The sequence below is a fragment of the Ruditapes philippinarum genome, unplaced genomic scaffold (genome assembly GCF_026571515.1).
Source record: "Ruditapes philippinarum isolate M1 unplaced genomic scaffold, ASM2657151v2 ctg3264_1_1_1_1, whole genome shotgun sequence".
Classification (NCBI taxonomy): Eukaryota; Metazoa; Mollusca; class Bivalvia; order Venerida; family Veneridae; genus Ruditapes; species Ruditapes philippinarum.
The window spans coordinates 108,323-131,993 of NW_026851897.1; the positions used below are offsets into that span (position 1 = coordinate 108,323).

General features: G+C 32.9%; 1 protein-coding gene across 2 annotated transcripts in view; it reads left to right on the forward strand.

Annotated features, from left to right (window-relative positions):
* Positions 1–23,548, forward strand: part of LOC132742087 (E3 ubiquitin-protein ligase rnf213-alpha-like) — a 55,687-nt gene extending 32,139 nt beyond the window's left edge. For both annotated transcript variants that reach the window (XM_060730392.1, XM_060730382.1), the window contains exons 21-39: positions 453–618; positions 1,586–1,751; positions 3,653–3,876; positions 4,317–4,514; positions 5,554–5,676; positions 6,042–6,162; positions 7,495–7,736; positions 8,924–9,140; positions 9,722–9,814; positions 10,094–10,288; positions 11,141–11,307; positions 12,910–13,132; positions 13,492–13,662; positions 16,147–16,209; positions 16,630–16,739; positions 17,297–17,428; positions 17,686–17,848; positions 20,524–20,600; positions 21,092–23,548. In XM_060730392.1, the coding sequence (XP_060586375.1) occupies positions 453–618; positions 1,586–1,751; positions 3,653–3,876; positions 4,317–4,514; positions 5,554–5,676; positions 6,042–6,162; positions 7,495–7,736; positions 8,924–9,140; positions 9,722–9,814; positions 10,094–10,288; positions 11,141–11,307; positions 12,910–13,132; positions 13,492–13,662; positions 16,147–16,209; positions 16,630–16,739; positions 17,297–17,428; positions 17,686–17,848; positions 20,524–20,600; positions 21,092–21,281 (3,041 nt within the window). In that variant the 3' untranslated portion in view covers positions 21,282–23,548. The remainder of the gene's footprint in view (positions 1–452; positions 619–1,585; positions 1,752–3,652; positions 3,877–4,316; positions 4,515–5,553; positions 5,677–6,041; positions 6,163–7,494; positions 7,737–8,923; positions 9,141–9,721; positions 9,815–10,093; positions 10,289–11,140; positions 11,308–12,909; positions 13,133–13,491; positions 13,663–16,146; positions 16,210–16,629; positions 16,740–17,296; positions 17,429–17,685; positions 17,849–20,523; positions 20,601–21,091) is intronic.
* The last annotated feature ends 123 nt before the right edge of the window (positions 23,549–23,671 follow it).

Below are 23,671 nucleotides of genomic sequence, written 5' to 3' on the forward strand. Positions count from 1 at the left end.
ATTTTGAAATATACAATATATATTTTCAAATATAAAACTATACATATAGAAAATTATCGCACACAAATATTTTTTGATGAACATATATTTTTAGATAGAATAAATATTATGGTATAGCACATAAAATTAGAGTTATACAAAATAGATATTGGATATAGACCAAAAATTAAATTTATTGAATATTGCAACATTTAACATACCATACATTTCGTTGAATTCTGGCTTTGGACCTAATTAAAATGTACCATAATATTTTTGATTGAACCAGGTAAATAGCATTGAGCTTAGACATACTCTGTAATAATTGAGAATTATCAAAGTTGAACATTTTATTTTTCTTAATTTTAGGAAACAAAGCGGTTCTCACAGATGTATGTTTTGATATCTTTAAAATGTAGTCCTTATAGTATACAAATGATAACAGTATCTTTTTATTTGTCTGAAATATTTAGATTACAAGGACTCTGATCAGTTATTTGATGAGAAACAGTTTAGAAGCCCAGTATTCCAGCGTACATTCCAGTACTTACTGAGACTAGATCAAGGGAGACAACTTGATGATGTCAAGCCAGACAATCCAGAAGAAGATCCACAAACATGCCTTCAAACTCTTTTAAGGTTCCGAAGAACATTTTTCATTTGAAATCTGTTCAAAATATATTTGAAACTGGCTACTTGTACCAATGGCTTAAAACTATACACAAGTCCTCCATATTGTCATTTCAAAAGTAGAAATTTTGGCCAGTGATGTACATTTATTTGTTACCATTAACCATCATCCTCTTTATGAACTCTGAAAATACATATATTGCGGGAACTTAGTATGTATAAAGTTTTGTTTGAACCAGCTGCTTTATACTTCATAACGTATATTATACATTTACAAATCCAGGAGTCATGCTATTTGTTACTAGCTAGATATATAAATTGCATCATACCAAAACACACTACTAATGCACAATTTAATACAAATACAATGGCCATGATTGTTGCTAGATACAACTCTTGCATCCATTTTCACAGTCATCTTCCTAAAGTATTTTTAATTAACTGGTTATTTGTCAACTAAATTATAGCAAAATTGCAGCGTTTGGCACTTTTTATAGGAAAATATGAAAGTCTTAACAGCGATAGGTTGTCAAACCTTGACAACTATTTTCATTAAAAGGGCATTTCCAATAGTTAGCTTACGCAATCACTGTTTAAGTTATTTAACATGTCAACAATTTTCATGTTTTTTTCTTATTTTTTGCAACTTTTTCACATCATACAAGAAACAGTGACACTTTTTAATTCGATGACAAGTACAAAATGTTATGAAAGTAAAATGTCGTTTTCTGTTGTCATGACATCAGCCATTCATCTGTTATTAACTTATAACTTATTATAAGGATCGATTTCCTTGGTTTTGTTGATTTAATAGTTTCTTAATTGCCGTTATCTTGTGTTTTCCAAATACATGTTCCTGTTTGCAATAATTGTTTTACTGATGCTTCATAACAGAATGACATTATACATGTATGTTTATGTGATTATGTCATGATAGATGTAAACATAATTAATCATAAACTATTACCTTTTCCAGACATTGTGGACAAGAAGATCCATCTTGGTCGGAGCTTCATCAATTTGTTTGGTTTCTGAACAAACAGCTGGTAGATTTTGAGAATAACTTTGTTAGTGCAACTGCTGCAGAAGATCTTCCTGGATTCTCCAAGTTTGTTCTCCGATTTCTTATACAGATGTCAAGGGTATGATAATTTTCTAAATATAAGTTCAGCCAAAAAAGTGTTGACAGAGAAAACAACAGTGCTTGGAATGAATTTGGTCATAATGCTTAAAGTAAATTATTCAGGACAAATCTAGTTCATTATAAGTCCTATTTTATCAATTTGATTTAATTTGTTTAATTTGCAGGAATTGAAAAATATCTACTTACATGCTATTTATTCACTATACACAATCATTATATAGAATCATTGAATATTTTTATCTTACAAATTATATAGTGATATACATGTATAGATTTAAAACAGTTATCAGAAAAACAAATGTATGAAGTTACAAAAACAACATTGATCTCTTGTTACAAATTTTAATTTGCTATCATTGATAGTTTGATATAAAACCTGTTTCTGCATTAATGTAACTAAAGGTTTATAATTACCTGATTATGTTGTACATATCCTTGTCCCATGTTATCACACTTATTTACCATAAAAATACTTAAACACTTTGAGAGCTTAAACAAAACTATATCTTCAAATTGCTAAGATATCAAGTACATCCTCTGTAATTTGCAATCTTCAATGACCCAGAATCTTAGAATTAAAAATTTACAACTGTATAACTCAGGGCAGGTCCATCTGTATGTAAAACAGTATGTAATAAATTAGTCATGCACAGATGGTGGGAAAATGCTGGTCAGTTGAGTTTTACCAGAGCTTTGATCTGTGTAGTGTAAAATCTCGGTGTATATAGTATTTATTTACATAAATAAAAGCAATTATTTGGCATATTGCTTGATCAATTTTTATATAGATTAAAAGGGTATCATACATGAGATTATTTCATGCACTGTTTGTGTTTTGTTTTTGTTTATTATTTATTTATTTTATTATTATTATTATTATCATTATTATATATATATATATATTTTTGTTAAAACAAAAACATGAATTCTTAGAATTTAAAATGAGTTCTGTAGGCTTTCCTATATTCTGCAGTATATTCAAATTTAAACAGCATTCTTATTTCAATGTTGCTTTCAGATGATGTCCCAAAATCATATTTAAAGTTACATAATACAGTATAATTATTATGTATATACAAGCTGTATGAACAATCTTTATATTTTAAACTTACGAATTTTGGAGGTGAATGTTTTCAAGTTCTACACCTAGATTATTACAGTTGTTTTTCAGTACAAAAATAACTTGCTAAATTAGTATTTTCTAACAATATATCATTTTAAGCAGGCCTAAATGTCTAAAAAAAATAACCTATTGATTCTAAAAATACACCTGTAATAATTCTTGGTTAAATATCATACTTCAGCAAAAGTAAGAAGTAAAGTAGGTCAAAACAACTTATATGTTAGTGCAAAATCAAGAGTAGAATTATGATTTGGACATCTTATAATATTTTATGTGAAATTCTGTTCAAGAAAAATGTTTAAGTATACAATTCTGCCCATAGTGAAGACCATTCCGTCCCAAGAAAATTTCAAAGTTGATAATTTCGTCTTAGATGGAATTTTTAATTATAAAATTCTGCTCGAAATAAAATTCTAGCCGGAATAATTCTAGTTTTCCGCCCAGAAAAGTCAACAAAATATTTTCCTTGTGAGACTGAATGAAACGGAAATTGCATTTCTGTCCCTGGTCCGCCCAGAAATCACTGATTCCATGCCAATTCCGTGCCAATTCCGCCCAGAATCCGTGAAAAAATTTCGTACGGGTATACAACGTTGTTCTTAAATGATATTTCTTTGGTATTTAAGTCATCAAATGTATTATGCTTGTAAAATGTTGTTAATATTTTATGGAATAATGACAAAAAGTATTACAACAAATAACAAATCATGTATTTGCCAAATCGTTCGCAAATGGAGAGTTAAATTGGTAAATGAATGATAGGTGTTGCACTTCAGGATTTTTCAACAAGGTCTTTGGATATAAAGAAAGAGTCATCAGGAGTTAGACTAGAAAGTAGACAATATAACATCCATTTGGAAATTGATATTGGTGAAAATGAAAGTGATATTGATGATAGTGATAATGATGATGAAAAGGAGGTGAACGATAGTGGCGAGTCGGAAAATAATAATGATAGTGTGTTACAGGCATATCAGATGAGAAGAACATGGGAGAGCAGGTACAGTTTATTTGATAATTAAGTACAGTATGTGTTGAGAAGTTCTTGAAATTTGGAATTTCTTGCAAGTATTGAAAAACCAAATTTAGAGACTGTTAAATTAAATATGTTCATGAAAGATAATGGAAGGTGCAGAATTGTTCTTGCCCTTAACACAAGCCTATGCATTATACAGTCTTGATATCTTACATCCTGGAAAATATGTAGTATTTTGCACTATAAATATCATTTTCCAATTGTATTTTAAATTGTTCATGCTGAGGCTATAATTTATTAAATTTAGCAATGATGCTCTTAGCTTCCAATATAATGAATGATATATAAACACAAACCCTTGTATAAAAAGCAAAAACATCTAGTTTGTTTAAATATTTTAAATTTGAAAATTCATATATTTTGTATACATGGCAATGTTTCAAACATATTTCATACTTTTTCAGTCCACATCCATACCTGTTTTTCAACTCTGACAGATTAAGTTTCCCCTTCCTTGGCTTTTATATTGAGAAAAGTTCAGGAAACTTGATAGATCAACAAACAGGGAGAGTATTAGAACGAGGAATTATGACACAAAATTTGTATGACTTCCTTGTTAGAAACCATGCACCAATACAAGAAAACTTTGATAACCTGCCGAGGTACATTGAAGCTGTAAATTAAGTTACGATATCTTTTAAAGATTCATTTACAACTTTGTTCAGTAGGAATTTCAGCATTTAGGGTGGGTATTATCAAACTGACTTTTTCATGTAATTTTGTTGTGATTAATGCTTCAGAGGGATTACTGTGTTTCTATATTTTTAAACTGCTCATCAGCAGGTGTCAAGTGTTGTGTGGCAACTGTAAACAGTTGCCCCTTACTTCATTTCAATGTTGTCATATTTTTCTGGTCTTTTGGGATCATTGATGCCATCACTATAGAGTGTCGCTCTTGAGTAACACTCAAGCCGGTGCTAGGGGTGTGAGGGATGATGCACTTAATCATAATCCTTTATGTACAGACTCAACCAAACCGAGTCTGCAATTTATATGTAATTTTGTTGTGAGTAATGCTTCCCGGGGATCACTTTTTTCAGATTTTTAACACAAGTGAGAAGAAAAAAAATAAAATCGAAGATATGCGGTACTGGTATTTGTGTTGATAAATTAACTATGTAAAGTTACCCTTCTATATATTGAAAAGATTTTTCATATAAAAACATCCAAATTAGAAATCAGTCCACCGAGACAAGTTGCGAATAATAGACATACCTAGATATTATCCACTCAGCTACAAAGGCCGATATTTTATCTACAACTTAAATTGTGTAAATGTCGTTGGTGTGTGTGGTATTGTTTATGTACACCAGTATGATTCAATGTGTGTTATGTTGCTGTTATATGTTCTTGATTGCTCAAATTTTGCCAAGGGTAACATGTATGTGTTTAAGGTTACATTTTTTAGTCTTCTGCACTACGTTGTTTTCAATGATTTATTTTTTGTTGAAAATGATTGACTTCTGTAATCCGTCTTCCAACCTTAAGGTAAATGTGATTTATCAGATATGCCTTATTGTTAAAAAGCACATGAACGTAAGGGAGTCTACTTGAAAATTCTTGTTGAATAAAGTCCTGTTACCTTATAATAAATTAATGTTGTGTCGCTTTAATTTAATAAATAATTTTACATGCTTTTAGACACGAAAAAATCGTGAAGCTATGTAAGTGTATGGGTTTAGATATGCCTCATGATCCTGATGATACCTATGAGTTGACAACTGACAATGTGAAGAAAATCATGGCAATATATATAAGATTTAGGTATGTTTGCAAAACGATAAATTAACTTTTTCTGCTACTGTATTGCAAAAGATTGTATGACCATCTTTATATTAAAATTTGACTCATACGGAGATAGTTATTTTGCAAATTAATTAAAATGTCTGATACTAATTCATAAAATAATTATTTTTAAACTATTTCGGAACAAAGAATACCAGAAATTCTTGAAACACAATTAGTTATGCATTGTTGAAAAATGCATTTGTACATGTATGATGGAATTAAATATTTAGGTTTGTACACGTTTCTACTGTTATTTTAAGTTATGTGAATATAATGCTTATCTAATAATTTAACAAGTACTACAATTGAATCTCTTGTTTCATATTTCTGCGTGTTTTAAGGTATGATATACCAGTTATCATTATGGGAGAGACAGGATGTGGTAAATCAAGATTGGTCAAGTTTATGTGTTCTCTACAACAACCACCTGGTGTTGACATGACAAACATGATTCTCATGAAGGTATTATTAAAGATTGTAATGAATTTGAAACGAATGTGTTTGCTGCTGATTTCTCATTAGATAGTATATATATTGGGAATATGGTAATATTGATAATAAGGATTTTTAAAGGATGCTTCAAAAGAAGTTGCCAAATTTAAGTAACTCAACTTTAATCGAAAAAGTATATATTCGGTGAGGGCCCTGACCAATAATTTTGCTTTGCTTAAGCGGGACTTAGTGCGCAAAAGGAGGAATATACCATTCATAACATCAAAACTTAAACTGTGCCCCTTGGGTGACGTGACTATGCATACTTTAAAAGGGATGCTTTAATATGTGCGAGTGATATGAAATCTATTTGCACAAAGATTCTAGAAAGACTGCAACAGTCCAAAAATGACTTTGGAGTGTCCCTAGATGTCAAAACTTGACATAACTTGATAGAAACCAGAATTTCTTGATGTCGGCGATGATTTCAAAAAACAGTACCAGAACACTATTTCAGTGACATTGATTCATATGTCAAAACATATGTCAAAACCGGGGACTTAAAATTCTCTTGTGGATTGAATAAACGGAGGTTTCTGGCTTTGTTGATGAGGTTTATCGGTGGACCATTTAGAGGGTTTCACTTGGAGTAAAGCCTCACAATAACAACGGACAGCACTGACTAATTAACATTTAGATTTTTACACTTTTCGCCTGCTTTATTTCGAATTTTATTTACTATTTTACTAAGGAAAATATCCGGAAGGGGCAAAGTTTAGAAAGGGCAAATAGTCGAGAAGGGGATAATCGTTTGGACCCTAAGATAATGCAACCCCCCCCCCCCCCCCCAAAAAAAGCAATAAAACAGACTTTAACTATTATACGTTGAAATCCTGTTATATGGTCATCAAAAAGGGCAAGGTCTTATTTATTTATAATTATTAAGAGGGTTCTATTTAAATGCCTACTAAACCCTTAAATATCGCATAAATGATGTTCAGAAATATGCCATTTGACCTTAACAGTACCTGTTTGATTAAAAAAATAATTTCTGTAGCAAAGTGTATTTTTGTTGTGATTGAAATAATAAAAATAATCCAATGTTATTTCCTAAACATCCCTGTAAAATGGAAGAGATAATTCAACTTGTTACAGTTTGTTTAAATGTTGTGGTATGATTTTCTATTACAATATGTAATTTAGTACAATACGTAAGAAATGTGATTAGAGTTCTGTTATCATGATCGTATAAATTTTATGGCACTTATTGCTTTTCCACTTGGAATATTAGATTTATTGAAATAAATGTCAAAAAAACGATAAAGAAAATGGATGATACAAATAATATGAATTTTTTATAAGGTTCATTTGGGGACAACTAACAAAGACATAATTAGGAGAGTAAAACAAGCTGATAAAGTTGCAGAGGCAAACAAATATGAATATGGAGACCACGTGTACACTGTTTTGTTCTTTGATGAAGCTAACACAACAGAAGCTATAGGACTTATTAAAGAAATCATATGTGACAAAAGTATGGAAGGAAAGAAACTGAAATTATGTGAAAACCTGAAAATAATTGCTGCTTGTAATCCATACAGAAAGTATGTTTGGCTATGATTGTTACCACATGTAAATTATTCAGCATGCAGATTGAATTAAAGCAAAACTGTAATGCATGTTCAGTCTATCTTTATTAATCAAAGAACATTTTATATATTATTGAACTTAGTAAGTTTTCTGTTTGATATTTGATAAAAAGTAACATTATACAGTAAACTTCACTTATAGCGAACACGATTATAGCGAACTTCAGGTTATAAATAACACATTTTGTTGGTCCGAATTTTGTCCTTCTTTATTTGAAATAAAAACATTCGGATATAGCGAACACGGTTATAAGGAATTATCGCTTATAAGGAACTCATTTCTTTGTCCCAATTTAGTTAACACTACAGAAAAGTACACTTTTATAACGAATTCAAAAATATCTGCTAATGCTTCTCTTTGCTAATGCATTGAAAACTTCAAAGTACGCTTAATCAAAATAATAAGAAATCTATATATTTCATATAAAACGAATGAAAAATAGAAAATCTTGCTTATTCTTAATCTAAAAAAGAACACGAAAAGCACTGGGTTTAGAAACAAAATATGATATTTCATAAGAAATTGAAAGAGAGGGTAAAACTAAAACTGAAATAGCAAAGGATTTTCAAATTCAAAAAATATACTCTCGGGTATTGTGTCTAAAAAAGAAATAAATGGCTAATTGTTCTCAAACAAATGCTCTTCAAATGGAGGACAATGGTTAACAATCAGTTCGTTATGTGTAAATCTGTTCGCTATACAAGCAAATAATTCGCTATATGCTTACAAAGAACTCCGGATATAAGGAACATATTTCGAATTTCCCAATGAGTTCGTTATAAGCGGAGTTTCTATACTTATTTCTTTCTTTGATAATTAGTAATGCCTATTTCAAAACAGACCTAATGCCTATTTCAAAACAGACCAAGCTTATTACACAAATTTGACAGGATAAGCATTAATATGAAAATCACACATTTGAAAAGCTTTGAAAATGTCTACATCATCTTCAATTAATGACAGTGATGTTTATTTTAGTGTATAGTTTTTCAATAGAATGCGATTTTATGACATGGCTTTTTAAATTAGAAATAAAGATAATTTACACGTAATTTTTATAACATCGTTTTATTTATGACAGTGTTTTATGAAAGTAAATATGGCTGGTCCGTCTAAAATACACGTTTCATTTTGATGTAAGGCACTCGGAAAAGGTAATCAAAAAGTTAGAGCAAGCAGGACTTGGTTTCCATGTTGATGCTGATGAAACGACAAACAGATTAGGTCGTATACCAATGAGATGTCTTGTATACAGGGTCCAGCCTCTACCACAAAGTTTACTGCCCCTGGTATGGGACTTTGGTCAGCTGAACACTCAAGTGGAAGACCTTTATATAAGACAAATGGTTAGAAGATATGTAAGTTGATGTTTGATCACTTAACAATTACTTTAATTTATCATTTTTATAGAAATTTTAACCCACCAACTTGTTACTAGATAGGTGAATGACAGCGGTCTGCAAATTGTCTTGGCGTTAAAACCACCTATCTTGAAGAAGTTTTATCCGAATATTCACTGTCTATCTTTATCAAGTGCCTTGACATATTTTACGATGGCTGGTTTTCTGATAATTTCAATCACTTATTAGCACATCACAATCTTTTAGTTAAATGTAGCAACATTATAAAGTTATTTGATTGGTTTCTCAAAGAATATTTGATAAGATTAAAGTTGTTTAAGATTTGAAAGTAACCTGTATAGAGCAAGGCCAGCTTGTACCTTAGTACAGTCTGACCAGGTTCTTTACGATTGTCTGACCAACTTAGATTTTTTATCTTAGAATCTTCATATGTGTACTTGATAATGGACAGTTCCAGAAATTTAAGTTGAACAGTTCCTTTTAAGTCATCCAGCAGTTTATGGGGAAAAGAAAGAAACCATAGTATTTGAGTTAGAAAATGAAGGAAGATATTATTGATGAATATATCTTTATTATAGATACGTGAAGACAAACTGCCTAGCATTGGGGGTCTGATAGAAGTTGTCAGTGCAATCTTAACTTCCTCACAAGACTACATGAGGGAACAGAAGGTAAATGAATGAGAATAATTTGTGATAAATATTTCTATTTTAATTGAAGTATGACTATTGCTTCAAAAAACATAACATGTTTTATATGTCTTCACTTTCTTTAGTCGGGTCATTGTTAGTGAGTAGTTTCCGACTTGTGAAAATTTAAGGAAATCATGAAAATATAGCCATTTTCACTAAAAAGACACATATCGTCTTATTATTGATTTTAAGTTCATGCACAGCAACCATTATTTATTTTTTAGAGTTATTTACAACTGTCTTACAACTGTATTGCAGGATGAGTGTAGTTTTGTGTCACTACGAGATGTTGACAGAGTATTGACTGTAATGAGCTGGTTTTACCAACAGAGTCAAGGGCAGAGAACCCTATATGACCTAATGGACGAGAAACTATATGGTGACGACGAATTCACTTCTGAAGATGATGATGATGAGAAGGAGAATGATCAAATGATTAGAGATGATGGACGGGTAAGAGTGACAATTCTGTTACTATGGTTACCATATATACCATAAAAAAAGATATGGAGACTCACAGACTCAAGTCGGTGCTATGGGGCGTGAGGGATGTTGCACGCATCCATTATCCCTCATGTACATACTCAATCAAACCGAGTCTGCATTTCTCTTGTAATTTTGTGGGGATTAATGCTTTCGAGAGATCACTTTGTTTCCAGAATTTTATACTTCACAACAGCAGGTGTCAAGTGCTGTGTGGGTGGCAGCTGTAAAAAGTTGCCCCGTACTTCACTTCAGTGTTGTTATATTTTCTGGTCCTTCGGGATCATTGATGCCAACAGTATTAAGTGTTGAGAATTGAGTACCTTTCAAGCTGGTGCTAGGGGACGTGAAGGAAGTTGCACGCATCCATTATCACTCATGTACAGACTCAATCAAACCAAGTCTGCAATTATCTTGTAATTTTGTGGGGATTATTGCTTTCGAGGGATCACTTTGTTTCCAGAATATTTTTTTTCCACAGAAACGGACTAATGTTACATTTTTAAGGTAGTGAAAATATATTGCTAGGAGAAAGGGCTACTTTAAAAAAAATCAAAGTATTCAAATACTTGGAGATGTATGCAAGTTAAAATGACTCAAGTTTAGGTGAATTTTAAATACATCACATCTATTCATTGCATTTTCTGTACATCCTGTTTAGTTGTTCTGTTTAAGATGACATGAGATAACAGACATTTATTACTGATTATATAACATGTCGTCAAATATGTTAGGATGTTATAACGCATTCTTTGGTTGCTTTTGTATTGTTAAGGTTTTATTGTGGCTTTCTCAATGCCTACATTAAAATATTTTTAACAGGGTGACAGAGTCAATGATATTACCCGTTCTCTTATGCTAGCACTTGGTGTTTGCTATCATGCCTGTCTGAAAACTAGACCGCAGTATCGTGCACACATTGCACCAAAATTCCGTGCACCTTGTCATCTTCCAGGTGGTGCCGATCAAATACAGGAAGAGATAGAAAAGTATGTTGATTGACAAAATTAGATTAATATCTTATTAAACTTCTTATTTAATAATCTATTTGTAAGTTGAAGTTTAAATTAATTAGTAGAGTTAAATAATGCATGAATTCAGTTTTGTTTTACATGACCATCCATTTTGATTCCCTATATTGGACACTTCCTATATGTTTAAACTCCAGTATCCGATATATCCTTTGTTGGATAGTTGAATATGCATGACTTTTTAAATATATAACATTTACAATGAAAGGGGATACAGAGAAAAAATGTCTGAAATAATGTTTGTACTTAGCATTGAAAGTGTCTTGTAAAAGGTAAACTATATGCTTTTTGGTGAAGAGGAAGAAAATAATAATTAACTGTTTCTTCAATATAACCTGTAACATAGGTATACATACAACATACAATACAATACAATACAAAACAATAATCAAGTTTGGAATTCACTTATGAGATTTTTATCGATATTCTGAGCGGTATTGTGATTATAAGTTAAGAATTGCTGTACTCCTGGACTTGCTGTACTGCTAAGACTTACTGCAGTATTGGACTTGCTGCACTATTGGACTTGCTCCACTAATGGACTTGCTGCACTATTGGACTAGCTTCGCTTCTTAGACTTGCTACGCTTCTTAGACTTGCTACGCTTCTAACACTTGCTGCACTCCTAAGACTTGCTGCATTATTATACTTGCTGCGCTTCTTGGCCTTGCTGCGCTCCTTAGACTTACTGCGCTTCTTTGACTTGCTGTACTTATTGGACTTGCTGCGCTCCTTAGACTTGCTGCGCTTATTGGACTTGCTGCTTTCCTTAGACATGCTGCACTATTAGAATTGCTGCACTATTGGACTTGTTGCGCTTCTTGGACTTGCTGCGCTTCTTAGACTTGCTGCGCTCCTTAGACTTGCTTCTTTTCTGGGAAGCGGACCGTTCTAAGACTTGCTTCTTTACTGGGAAGCGGACTGTTGCTAAGGCTCAACTCTTCACTAGAAAGCCGACCGTTTTCTAGACTTGCTGCTTTATTCGGTTCCTTCACTGGACCTGCTCACCAACAAGGAGGCTTGCTGAAAATCAGCTTTCTGACAATATATGAAGCTTCTTGCTAAATCAATTTTTTTTCTTCCTTTTTTCTATTTCCAATTTCATTTCATATAAATACACAACGCGCGAACCGGATAGAACGCCACAATTGTGACGTCACGTCAAAACAATACATAATACAAAATGGCGGACATTTGTGTTTCTTTTCATAAATAAAGTGGCTATTTTGACAACAATACAATATCTGATATATTTGTATCATTGATCTGTATAATATCTGGTATTTGTAACATTGATCTGTACAATATCTGATATTTGTAACATTGATCTGTACAATATCTGATATATTTGTATCATTGATCTATAAAATATCTAATATATTTATACTGGTAAACAAGCTTATCTGTACAATATCTGATAGATTTGTATTAGTAAACAGCTTATGCAATTATATTTGAAATGCTGATGGGCTTCACAGGTATGGCTTCTTAATTAAATTGTATGTGAATCCAAATATGTTCCCTTAGATAACTTTTAGTAACTTATTGTTTTTTAAAAAGGTGTCAAGAAGTTTTCTTAGATCACGTTCATCTGGAGAAGAATATAGCTTGTAACATGGCACTGAGAGAGAATGTTTTCATGATGGTTGTATGTATAGAACTACGTATCCCACTGTTCCTTGTTGGTAAACCTGGAAGTTCCAAATCTCTTGCCAAAACCATTGTTTCTGATGCTATGCAGGGAAATGCTGCAACAGAAAAGCTGTTTAGAGAACTGAAACAGGTAATTTGTATGTAGATTTTCTTCCACTCATATGTCAAGTTTTTAATAATTTTCTTTTTAAGAAATGCATTGCTATGACAATAGCCTTATATAACTATTCTCTTGAGATCATTAGTTCCTATTTTTACACTTTCAGCAATATTTGAATGACAAAATTGCTGCAATACTACCCTAAGTCTCAATTATTTCAATGGTTTTGAGTATTTGAATTAAGATAAGAGCTACTGTACTTAAATGTGATTGAAACAAATTTTTAGTAAGGACTCATTGTTTTATTGAAAAAAAGTACCTACAGTATTAATTAATAGGGCCTAATGAGACTGTACGACGGTCTCATTATTATATTATGATTTTTTCAGGCCCAGATGGTGTCATTCCAGTGTAGTGCCCTGGCCACACCAGATGGTATAGTTGCAACATTTAGACAATGTGCACAGTTCCAGAGAGACAAAGATTTGGATACATTTGTCTCTGTTGTTGTCCTTGATCAAGTAGGATTGGCTGAAGACAGTCCAAGAATGCCACTGAAGGTAACTTTATCGAAATAATGTTTTCTAGAACTCTTAATTATTTCAAGATTTGTGTTCATTTTTTATATGAAACATAAATGACAACTTATAAATATTTTCACATTAAACATAAATTGCATCAACATTTGACATTCCTTTAGTTTCATTGTGCTGATTCAAGTATAATAGTCCGCAAAAGAACACTTCCTGTAGAAAAAAATTATTATTCTAAAAATAACATATAAGTTATTATGTCTGTCCGTCCGTACAAACCCAGATGTACTTGTGTGACTTGGAGAACAATAGATACAGTAAATTCTCTTTAATCCTATTCATTCCCTTTTTACTTGTGTGTCTTTTTAAGCATTGTGTGACTAAAAATGGCTTAAATGATCAAAGGAAAAGTCACATAAGTACCATTTCGTAAGTACGCCCGTCTGTCTGTCCGGTTGTCCATCCGTCCTCGTTAAGCTTGTTCACCCTTGACAGATCAAACTACTGGTGGGATTTCAACTAAACTTTACAAGCATCACCAGCACGTTCTGCTTCAATGCAAAAATGGCCGCCATAGTTAAAATAGAAAATTTTTGTCCGGACTTCTCAGGTTAAACTACTGGTAGGATTCAACCAACTTTACAAGAGTGATCAGTACCATACTTAACTGTGCACATCAGCGGCACGTTCCGCTTCGCTGCACAAAATGGCCGACAGACATAAAAATACAAAAATCTTGTCCGGCCTTCACAGGTCTAACTACTGATGGGATTTCAACCAAACTTTACAAGAGTGATGAGTTTTGTCTCTAGCTGTGCACATCACCGGCACGTTCCGCTTTGCTGCACAAAACTGTCGCAATAGCTAAAGCTAGAACAATCTTGTCCTGCCTTCAAACGTCAAACTACTGATGGGATTTTAATCAAACTTTACAGGAGTGATCAGTACCATCCCTTGTTGTGCACATCATTTACACGTTCCGCTTCCCTGAATAAAATGGCCACCAGAGCTAAAAAAAGAACAATCTTGTCCGGCCTTCACAGGTCAAATTGCTGGTGAGATGTCAACAAAACTTTACAGGAGTAATCAGTACCATGTCTTGTTGTGCACATCATCGGCACGTTCCGCTTGGCTGTACAAAATAGCCGCCAGAGCTCAAAATAGAACGATCTTGTCCGGTCTTCACAGGTCAAACTACTGACGAGTTTTCAACCAAACTTTACAGGAGGGATCAGTACCATCCCTTGTTGTGCACGTTACTGGCAGGTTTTGCTTCACTGCACAAAAATGCAGTTAGAGCTAAAAATAGAAAAATCTTGTCCAGCTTTCGCATGTCAATCCACTGGTGGGATTTCAACAAAACCTAATAGGAGTGATAAGTATCATCTCTAGTTCTGCACATCATTGGCACGTTCCGCTTTCGCTGCACAAAATGGCCACCAGAGCTAAAAATAGAAAAATCTTGTCCGGCCTTCACATGTCAAAATCTTGGTGGGATTTCAAGCAAATATTACAGGATTGATCAGTACCATCCGTATTTGTGCACATCACCGGCACGTTCTGCTTCGCTGCACAAAATAGCCGCCAGAGCTTAAAATAGAAACATCTTGTCCGATTTGCACAAATCAAACTACTCATGGGATTTCAACAAAACTTTACAGGAGTGATCATTACCATCCTAAGATGTTCACATCACCGGCACGTTCTGTTTCGCTGACAAACATGAGTGACCATAAATACTTTAAGGAGACCTATGTTTTTTGACAAAAACTCTTCTAGTGCAGTTTGAAATATTTTATCTGGGTGGAAAAGGAAATGAAATAATCCCCCACCATGTCAAAACTCTCCAACGGGGAAACTCCAATGGGAATTTGTTCCGAAATAGTAGTATACATTGCAAAAAATATGATAAACAAGATCAACAAGGAAAGGCGGCGTTCAATGAACGCAACCCCCATATGACCCAGCAACAAGAACAAGTGGCAAAAAGGAGCCCAAGCGGACCCCAAACAAAAACAGGACAGGGCACAAGTCAGCACGGACAGTTTAATCACTAAATGATAAATAATTTGTAACTGATTAGGAATTAAAAGAAAACAAACAAATGATTGAACAACAGGCCCACAAAGTCAAAGGGCACAGGGAAGGGGACAGGAGACCGGGGAAAGTGGGGGGGGTAATAAAAGAAATAAAAACTAGGGGTGAAGGGGGAAGATACTTACCGTAGACGAAAAAACAATATATGTAAAACTTATTTCATATTTTCTTTTAAATATAGCAATTTTGTAATTATTATCTCGTATTTTATTTAAATGGTCTGATATGACGAATAATTTCAATAGAGAAACTGTCAAGAAAGCATCCATCTAAGCCTCTTTCCATCAGGCAGTGTTATCATTCTATAATTTGAATGACCTGTTTTGGTTAAATGTAAACTACATTGTTACACAGCTTTATTGATTTAGATTTCTTAAAAAGTTTGATTGACATAATTACTCTGTTTCTAACCAGACACTTCATCTATTATTGGAGGATGGTTGTCAAGGCGATGAAGAGCCAGAAAAACACATGAAGGTTTGTTAGGGATTATTCTTTCTTCTGTTTCATTTTGTCAATTAAGATGGTCATGCTTTAATTTCAAGTTGTTGTGACGCTGACAGTTTGTGTAAGATTTTTCTATTTGTAATGTTTTAAGTTGAGTTTCACATATACTTTTTTCAAATACCACCAATTCGACAGTGTTACATTTAACAACTTATAGTCAGTTAACCCTATTCATTTTTACTTTACATTATACCAGTCTGATGTTATATTCGAAACTGGCTGTCATAGGGTTTGTGGAATACATACCAAATAGTCCTAGACACTATGTCACTAATGCAACTTTGATGAGGCTTACCCTTTGTTTTGCAGACCTTTTGTTTTTTCCCCAAAACTGAATTAGTGAATCAAAATTAAGGTAGATACTGGTATATTTGACATTTCTACTTGAAGGTTGCATTTATCGGTATTTCAAACTTGGCATTGGATCCTGCCAACATGAACAGAGGAATTCTGGTACAGATAGAAGTACCTGATCTTGAAGAACTGAAAAATAGTGCAAAGTATGATGCAGTTGAATTATGATAACATAAACTTTTCAAAAAACATCTACAGTTGTTTCAGCATCATCTTCCTAAAAACAGACTAGTGTAACCATTATCTTTCTGATAAAGATATTATTGAAATAATTTCGGAAATACATTTATAGCAATTTATTTTATCTTCCTTGAACAGTGGTAACAATTTGTGACTAAAGTTTTCAAGATTATCTTTTCGATAGAAGAGTTTTAACATATGCTTTATAATATACAACGTAGTTATTTTAAACATTTATTTTTGTAAATATATTTTATGTCATCATGGTCTTTCAACTACAGTTACATTTGTGGTACCATTATCTTTTTAATAACAGTTAGAGTTTTGTCAACATTATTTTTCAATATTTAAGTGCTAGAATATCAAAGTCAGATATTATCATGATCTCTTGTTGTCAACATTATATGAAATATTTCATATGCATTATGTTCCTCTAAATAATAAGATCGGATAATACATCATTAATATGTTTGTTAGTAATTTCTTTTTGTACTAAGACAAATAACGTTACAAATGTTTACAGTGGTATAACATGCGATAAACTTGGCAGCCTGATTGAACCACTTATTGAGCCAATGGCAATTTCATATCTGGATATTTTTGAGAAAGCCTCAAAGAACATGAGAGAATTTTATGGATTAAGAGATTTTTACAGGTAATCCTTATGCCACAATTGTTTTATGAATAATAAGAAATTTATAGTTTTATTTAATAACCTTTACTCTTCTTGATGAGAACATGGTAGTGTCTTGTTTTTAATTCATATTTGTCAAGATTTATCTTAAACTCCCTTTAAGTTCAAAGAATTGTGCTAATTTCTCAACAAGATGAATGAATAGCCGTGTTCTTGTATTTGGGTGTTAGGAACAGAAATGATTACTACAAATGTTACAAATGTCAATGATATTTCAGTTTGGTGAAAATGGTGTATGGGTTTGTGGAGAAGTCCAAACAAAGGCCAACATGGCATGAAATGTTACATGCAATCTTGAGAAACTTTGGCGGTCTGGACCAAGTTAATCCTGTGAGGAGTTTTAGGGAGAACCTTTCTAAAGTTGTTCAGTTTGATGAAAGGGTAAGTATACTACTTACATATCCCCTCTTATGGCATATGTCATACATATTTGCCCTTGTCCATCTACAAACCATCTTTTCCGATCATAGACCATTTTTTCAATCCATAGACTGAAAAACGGTGAATTGTGATATCATTTAATAAGGACCAATATTTAGATAAAAAGTAATTCGATCACCTTGTCTGCATGGTTGATTTAACTACGTTTTCATCGAAAACTGGTTATTGTAATGCTGAAGCTGGCGGTCTGGCAGGCAGTCGGGTAGGCGATCACCAACTTTTGGTTTCCGCTTAATAACTTGAGTTTAGTTTGGCCGCCTATTGACACTAAACTTGATGTATGGGTAGCTTAAAGCTGCATGCATCCAGATGAGTAAAAAAAACTATAAAATCAAACTTGAAAAATATGTACTAAGATTTTAGGAAAAGTAAAATGATTCAAGATTAAAGTAATATTTCACATGTTATGTGCGAAAAATGACTGATTTTTCAGTATTTACAACTATATTTCTACTGCGTTACTAACGCAGTAAGGGCTAGTTATGCATATTTTGACCACGTTTTGGTAATTTGCGTGGGTTTTAAGTGACATTGAAAATGTGTAAATTGCTTTCATTTGGTTATTTAACAATATTACACATTCAAATACATTCTCAAAATTTTCATGAAAATTAGCATGAATCTGGAGGCGTGCTGCTTTAAGGTCAAGGTCACTGTTGCTCAAATAGAAATTAAGTTTTCGCTCTATACTTTAAGTTTTCTTAGACTTATTACCCGAAATGTTATGGGTGGTTAGATAATATCAAGAGGCAGCATATGATTGCTAACTAGGTGTCTGTGATCAAGGTAATGGTCAATGTTGCTAAAAATAAAAATTCAGTCTTGTTTACCATATTTTGTATCTATCTGCATAGCTTATATCAAGAGGCATCTTAGAATTGCTACACAGATGTTTGTGATCAAGGTCAAGGTCACTGTTGCTTAAAATAGAAAATCAGTTTCAACGTAATTACTTAAGTTTACTGAGACCTATTGACACCAAACTTGTGATCAAGATAGTTACGCAAGCGTCTGTAATCAAGGTCAATATTGCTAAAATTGTAAATTAAGTTTTCCACTCAATAACTTCAGTTTGCTTTGGCATATTGATACCAAACTTAGTATGTGGGTAGCTTATATCAAGACGCTACTTGGGATTACTACCCAGGTGATTATGATTAAGGTCGATGTCACTGTTGCTAAAAATAGAAATTCAATGTAACCATCATTACCTTTTTCCTGAAATATGTTTAATTATTAGATCAATCGTGAGAAAGGCAACCTTTTTATGTTGACTTTTGTGTTTCTCCAACTTAATATGTTCATTTAACACATTTAAAACATTTTTTTCATATTCTGCATACCTTAGACATTTGTCAAACTACAAGTGCCGTATAACAATAAAAGAAAGCCGGTAAAATAAGATTTAGCTAATTTTAATGAGATAACCGCTGTTGCTTCAGTGCTTCACGTATTCGGCGTTACCTCATTAAAAGGTATCAGTTGCGTTTTATCTGCTAAATCAAGTGTAATATGACACGAGAAGATTCGAAAATGTCTCAGGTACTCCGAATATAAAAATCTTAAAGTAATATATACATTATTGTATTTAAAGATATCAGCGTAACAAAAATTCGCCATCAATACGCTAGTCAGTACGTCATTTTCACGAACGATGTTAAAAAACACTTTCATGGAAATAGTTTTGATGAGGTTTAAAGTATGTCTCAGCAACCGTATACGCTAATTAATTTCTTCCAATTTTGTGTACAATAAAAATATTGGTCTATTTACTTACTGTGGTGCTTGTTTAAGCCACTGAATTGCACAATTCTGCGTTACTTTGTGTCACTTGCTTACAATACCATTTTTAGCTTCTACTCGATAACTTCAGTACACTTTGACCTATTGATACTTAATTTGGCATGTGTGAAGCTTACAAGAAAATACACCCTGGCATTGTTTCTCAGATATCTGGTTTGTTTTCAGTTTGATATATTGAAACAAACCTTCTGTGAAGGTACAAATCAGCATTATTTTTACTTCACTGCTTTACTTCATTCCTAATTCCTGTCACATCAATACTTGGTCATTGAAAACCTGGTTTTCGTCACATTGCGGCGCTTCATGTTCATATTTACAATGCAATACTATGAAACCGATATAAAGATGTACGTGATTCTTTTTAATGGACTCTTTTTTCAATGTTTAGTGAAACAAAAAACACTTGGCAATAACTCTTTTCAGCACCTTTTATTTTTGTTGGAAGGTACCTAGGTCGCTGACAAAAGATGTTTAAATTTAGGCGCAAGGTAAAAATGAGACTTGCTGAGAGTATTTGTCTTTTCCTTCGGTACGAATGTCTCATGTAATATACAATATGTTCCTAACGAATAAAGTATTTAGTCAATGACAGTTTATAATTGACAAGCATGGATAAATCAACTGAATCAGTTGTTAAAAGATTGCGGATTATCAATAGACTTCATTAAAACCATTAGTAGCAGAGGAAAGTGTTTCTTAAAATATCTCATAAATTCATCAACATTATATATATTTCAAAGATTTCTGCAAGGTAGTATTTGATCAAGCATTATGCACAGATTTATAAAACAAATATTTTTTACCTTTTTAAGCCGAAACAAACAGATCCAGACTGCAGACCTTTGAGCTTAGTACAGGCATGTCTATTTGACTCAAATAATACACAAAGGTATGTGTTTGTTTTTACTCAACATAATAGAAATGTTTTTTTATTCAGTCAGTAAATGATGTAGTGCAGACTGATGGAGTGTCAATTGAACATTGTTATGTTATTCAATGAGCTTAATTCCGTTTTGCAGACGGGATCTCTGATAATGCTAAATTATATATTGTATCATCAATACGAGTAAGATCCTAGGATCCAGCTATGTCAACGTTAAATTCTAATTTATGTTTGCTTAAACTTAGCTTATCATATGCACATCTCACCTGACAAGGTCACTTGTGTAAAAAAATAAATCTAAACATTTCTGCTCATACAGCCTTTATTTTTAAGTTAGTTAGATGAAGAAAAAGACCGGTTTAAGAGAAATCGCTCAATGTTTGAACAAGTTATAGAACACGAATTTTTAGCCTTTAGTGTATAAATTTGATAAATTGAAAAATCGTTTTATGTTAAAGTAAAACACTGAGTTTTTGTTGTTGTTTTATCTAAAATAGTGAGAGTAGATACCTGCTTCTGTTAACAGAGAATTATGGTACATTAGCAACCATACAACAGATTTTGTCTAGGAGAGGTGATATCAAACCTATTACCATATTTGGTAGTAGCTTTAGAGGTGACCAGGAGTATACACAGGTCAGGCTATTGTTTAAAAATATCCTTCTTTTTATGCCCCCGGGCATATAGTAATTGAACCGTCCGTCCGTACGTCCGTCCGTCTGTCCGTACGAGGTTAACCAAGAACGGCAAGTTGGATTTTTCTTAAGTTCTACCTGTACCAATGGCTTCATAATTTACACACTTACTAATCCATACAAAGTATATGATCTGGGCAAGTTACATAACTATGGCTTCCATTTGCACCTAGTTATGGCCCTTTTTAGCACTTAGGAAATGAATAATGGTTAACCTAAACCGGCAAGTTGGAAATATCACATGTTCTATCTGAACTAATGGCTTAATAGTACTTTTGTTATGGTCATTGGGTTTACTTTTATATGTTTCTACATGATCATTTTAGTGTTTAACTTATTTAACCTATTGTAACCATGACAACTGTTAGAATTTCACTTGGCGGGGATTCATTTTATTTACACTGTCTCGTTTATAGGAATATGGTGGGGCTAAGAGCGAGGTTTGGTGCACCATTAACCGGTTTAAACTCCCCAGCAGTCATTATTATGCTGCTGACCGTTCCAAGGCGGCGCCCCACTGTGTTCCTCAGATGTATGTCTATGTTGTTTCATACTGTTTTGGTGACACTTTTGCTTGTGTCCCTTGTTGTTTTCTCGTCTACGGTAAGTATTTTCCCCATTGCCTATAGTTTTTTTTTCTTTGATTACCCCCCCCCCTTCCCCGGTCTCCTGTCCCCTTCCCCTTTGTGGGCCTATTATTATTTTCTTTGGATTCCTAATCAGTTACAAATTGTTTATCATTTAATGATTAACATGTCGTTGCCCTGTCCTTTTTATGTTTGGGGTCCGCCTGGGCTCCTTGCCGTTGGTTCTTGTTGCTGGGTCATATGGGGGTTGCGTTCATTGAACGCCGCCTTTCCTTGTTGATCTTGTTTATCATATTTTAATAATTTTCACTTTTACTTATCAATACAATGTACATGATGTTGCCTAGTTATGTAAATGTGCCAGTAATTTCCCTTTTTATCACTTTGAAAATAGGGCCGTGTATGGTAAACCTATTCCGCCAAGTTGGATTTATCAAAAGAATTCACCTAATTACTTAATTTATTTAATGATATCTTTCATATTTGGTAGGTGGATACCTTTAACGGTCCTCTAATTTTTGTGGCGTAAGGCGTCTCTAGGTCAAGGTCAAGGTCACTTGTGTAAAAAAATTAATCTAAACATTTCTGCTCATACAGCCTTTATTTTCAAGTTAATGTCTTTCATGTTTATAATAGTCATACCAAGGGAGGTCCTCTTCCTTTTCCTTTAGTAATAGGTCATTTAGGTCAAGGTCACCAATGTCAAAAATAGATTTTTTACACTTTTACAGGTGTATTAACCTTATTCTATCGACAGATGTCTTGTATATTTTGTTGGAACATAAATTGAGGTATTCTCATTTGGATGGAGGAAGGGGTCAGTTGGGTCAAGGTCAACATTGCTAAAATAGATTTTTACACTTTTGCCCATACAGCCTTTATATATTGACAGATTTATTTCATTTTTGGTAGGAAAATAAGTTGCACGATATTCTTCCTTTGGATTGAGTTAGGGGTCAGTTGGGTCAAGGTCACCAGTGCTAAAAATAGATTTTTTACACTTTTGCCCATACAGCCTTTATTTATTGACAGATTTATTTCATATTTGGTAGGAAAATAACTTGCATGATATTCTTCCTTTTTATAGAGGTAAGGGTCAGTTGGTCAAGGTCTAGGGTACCAATTACAGATTTCTACACATGATTGGTTTTCTTCACGAACTGCGATAATTTGCTTGCATCTCTTAGTAACAAATTGTTCTTCCTTATCATTTAAAAAAAGTGCTAACAATTAATGAAGGCATTTACTTACCGAGTTTAATAGCTTAAGGCTTTTGAGACGAAAAGACTAAGATGGAAAAGAAACTGTAGGAAAGAGTTAAACATGCTCAGATGAGAAGACACATACAAATTAGCTACTTCACTCTCTAAAGTTAAATTATTGACAACAGTGAGCGCGGGGGCATTTGTGTTTATCAAACACATATTCTTGTTATTCCTGTTATAAGTTCAAATAGATTGCAAGGATTTCAGACAAGGTTTGGTGCACAAAACGGTATCAGAATATTACTTCCTTAAGGTGACAACAGACATTTTCCTTGGTATTCACATAAATGTCATTTAAACTAAGTTATTTTAGTAATAATTGTTATTTATTTAATCTTTGTGCATTAAATATCGTTGATCATCATAAAAAATAACATATTTGAAAAAAATGCCTTTGAAAATGATTGATTTTGAATAAAAATCCTAAAATTTTAAATCGTCATATCAAAGTCATTTTTTATTTTTTTGTCATCAAACTATGGAAAATAACCATACTTATATTATCTGGGGAACCGTGTCTCAATTTTTTT